The 2,160-nt window shown below is 40.7% G+C and overlaps 1 protein-coding gene across 1 annotated transcript; it reads right to left on the reverse strand.

Moving 5' to 3' along the window:
• Positions 1-382: 382 nt before the first annotated feature.
• LOC123866606 lies at positions 383-1,932 on the reverse strand. The gene has a single exon (XM_045908257.1). The coding sequence runs from the start codon at positions 1,841-1,843 to the stop codon at positions 383-385; it is 1,461 nt and encodes a 486-aa protein (XP_045764213.1). The 5' UTR covers positions 1,844-1,932.
• Positions 1,933-2,160: the final 228 nt, after the last annotated feature.

Consider the following 2,160-nt stretch of genomic DNA (forward strand, 5'->3'; position numbering starts at 1 on the left):
GGTTTTTACCCGAGTGCGGAACCCTCAGTGTGCGACTCTGACTCGCACTTGGCCGGTTTTTAATTCTGAGACAGCCTTGACCAGAATTTCGTAACCACAAAAATTCAATACAAAAAGTTTTTGGAAACGATATAAAAGAGAAAATTGATTCTTAAAATGTTTAATGATGATTTGCTACTAGTTCTAATATTTACAAAATAAATTCTTAACAACTACCTAATATTGCACATGAATAATATCATTAAATAACAATAACAAAGTTTTAATTCAACATTTTAACAGGAGTCCAACACAATGGAAAGAGTCTTAAAGATTTCTATGAATTTTTATGAATAGAAGGAAATTCCCACCAATACATCTAGAACATTATTTTGTTAGACACCTATTTATGAAGAAGAGGTCCCCCATTGTGAGGGTAAAATTGTTTGCTTTTCTTATTATAATTCTGAGTAGGCGATACGTCATCCAAGTCGCCTTCCTTATCCTGATGTGCCGTCATATGTCGGGTCAGATGATGCCTCTCTCTAAAACTTTCGTTACAAACTGGACACTTTAGTTTTTCCTCTCTTTTCCTCCTATGTGGATCCGCAGCCGATTCACTCTTGTGATGAGTTCTCATGTGGTAAACTAAGTCTGAAGTCATTCTAAAACTTATACTGCATTTTGCGCACACATTTTGAGCTGGTAATGAAAATGCAGCAATAGTTGAGGGTAAAAGGGTACTTAGAATTGCTGCTGCAGGGTTAGCGATCAAAGGGTTTACCGGTTCTCGGGGAGGTCCAGAAAATTTTATAAAATCCGGGTTCGGTGGCTGAAAATTTTGAACACCAAATGGATAAGACGGTCCCGCCTGTAGATACGGTAGCTCGGGTCTGAAGGGCAAAAAATTCATTTTATTAGGTGACATTTGTGGTGTCTTCGAGTCTGCTTTCCCTTGGTACTCCACTGCTTTAAATGTTGCACTTGTTCTGTGAACAGGACTAGATTCAGGATAATTTGGTGAAGAAGAAGGAACGTTTTGTCCTTTGAAAAAATTGTGGCCATTTAATAAATGAGCGGGTGACAGGAGATTGTTGAAGCTTGATTTGTTGTAACTCGGTGAGGTGGAAGAGGACAGTGGTGGACTTACTGAATTCTGGTAGAGAAGATTATCCGGACTGACCGATGGGTTTGGTGATCGGACGCTAAAGTTGGATACTTTGGTGAACGCACTTTTCGGCGACATCTCATGAGATTTTTCTCCAAATCGACTTTCAAACCTAGCTCTTGACTGTATGCTGATAAGAGTCGGATCATCAAATATTTTGTTTTTGTATTCGGGCAAAAATTTCGGGTGCCGCGCTGCACTCTCGTTCGAATTAGGTCGGCTTCTTGATTGATCAGACGTATCGGAATCACTGCAATATATGGACTTACTCGGATACTCATCTGTACCGACGTCAATGTTGACGTCGGAACCGAAGCCCGGAGATATGTTGTTGTTCATACGTCCTCGATCTTCGTCTAGATCTTTAGAATCCAAAGTGTTATCGTTGGAGTAATCGCTATGCTTGTAAATATCCGCCACCCTCTTAGACGGTTCCCACTCTTCTGTATTAAATAATTGTTTGGAAACTCGCAACTGTCTCTCCGGTTGTGAATGGCGAACTTTTTCATCCGGCATCATTAAAAAAGCAACATCGAAAGAGCGTTTCGATGCCTTTCCTTGGTTGAGAATTGTTGTTTGCATGTCTGTCTTCATGTTCTGCGAAGTTTTGGCACTTTCAATATTTAAACTAGTCTCTTTTGAGTCGGGAGACTGCTCTTTATAATTTTGATAATTGTTTTGAACGTCCATTGTCATTGTTTTCTCATTTAATTTAATCGCACTCGAAATTAAAACTTTTCTCACTTATATCGCTAGGATGTGTACGAAAACGCGTGCGTACTACCCGTTAGTAACTCTGCGAATGCGAGAGTAAAGCGAGGGTGAAAAATATATAAGTGGGGTTTAAAACTACCCTTGGTTGAGGCTTTCGAGGTAAGAGGCGGGGCCGGGCGACCAATGAACGACGAGAGAGAGGCGTGATTGGAACCGTCGGTCCAATCAGTGAAGCTTCAGCCGATAGCGAGCAGGAGAGCTCAATCACCGGGTCAAGATAATAATAGCTGCCGCGAATT

This window comes from Maniola jurtina, chromosome 7, assembly GCF_905333055.1.
Source record: "Maniola jurtina chromosome 7, ilManJurt1.1, whole genome shotgun sequence".
Lineage (NCBI taxonomy): Eukaryota > Metazoa > Arthropoda > Insecta > Lepidoptera > Nymphalidae > Maniola > Maniola jurtina.

Excerpts from the sequence above, each read along its gene's own strand:
- LOC123866606 (XM_045908257.1), bottom strand. The coding sequence starts at position 1,843 with ATGACAATGGACGTTCAAAACAATTATCAAAATTATAAAGAGCAGTCT.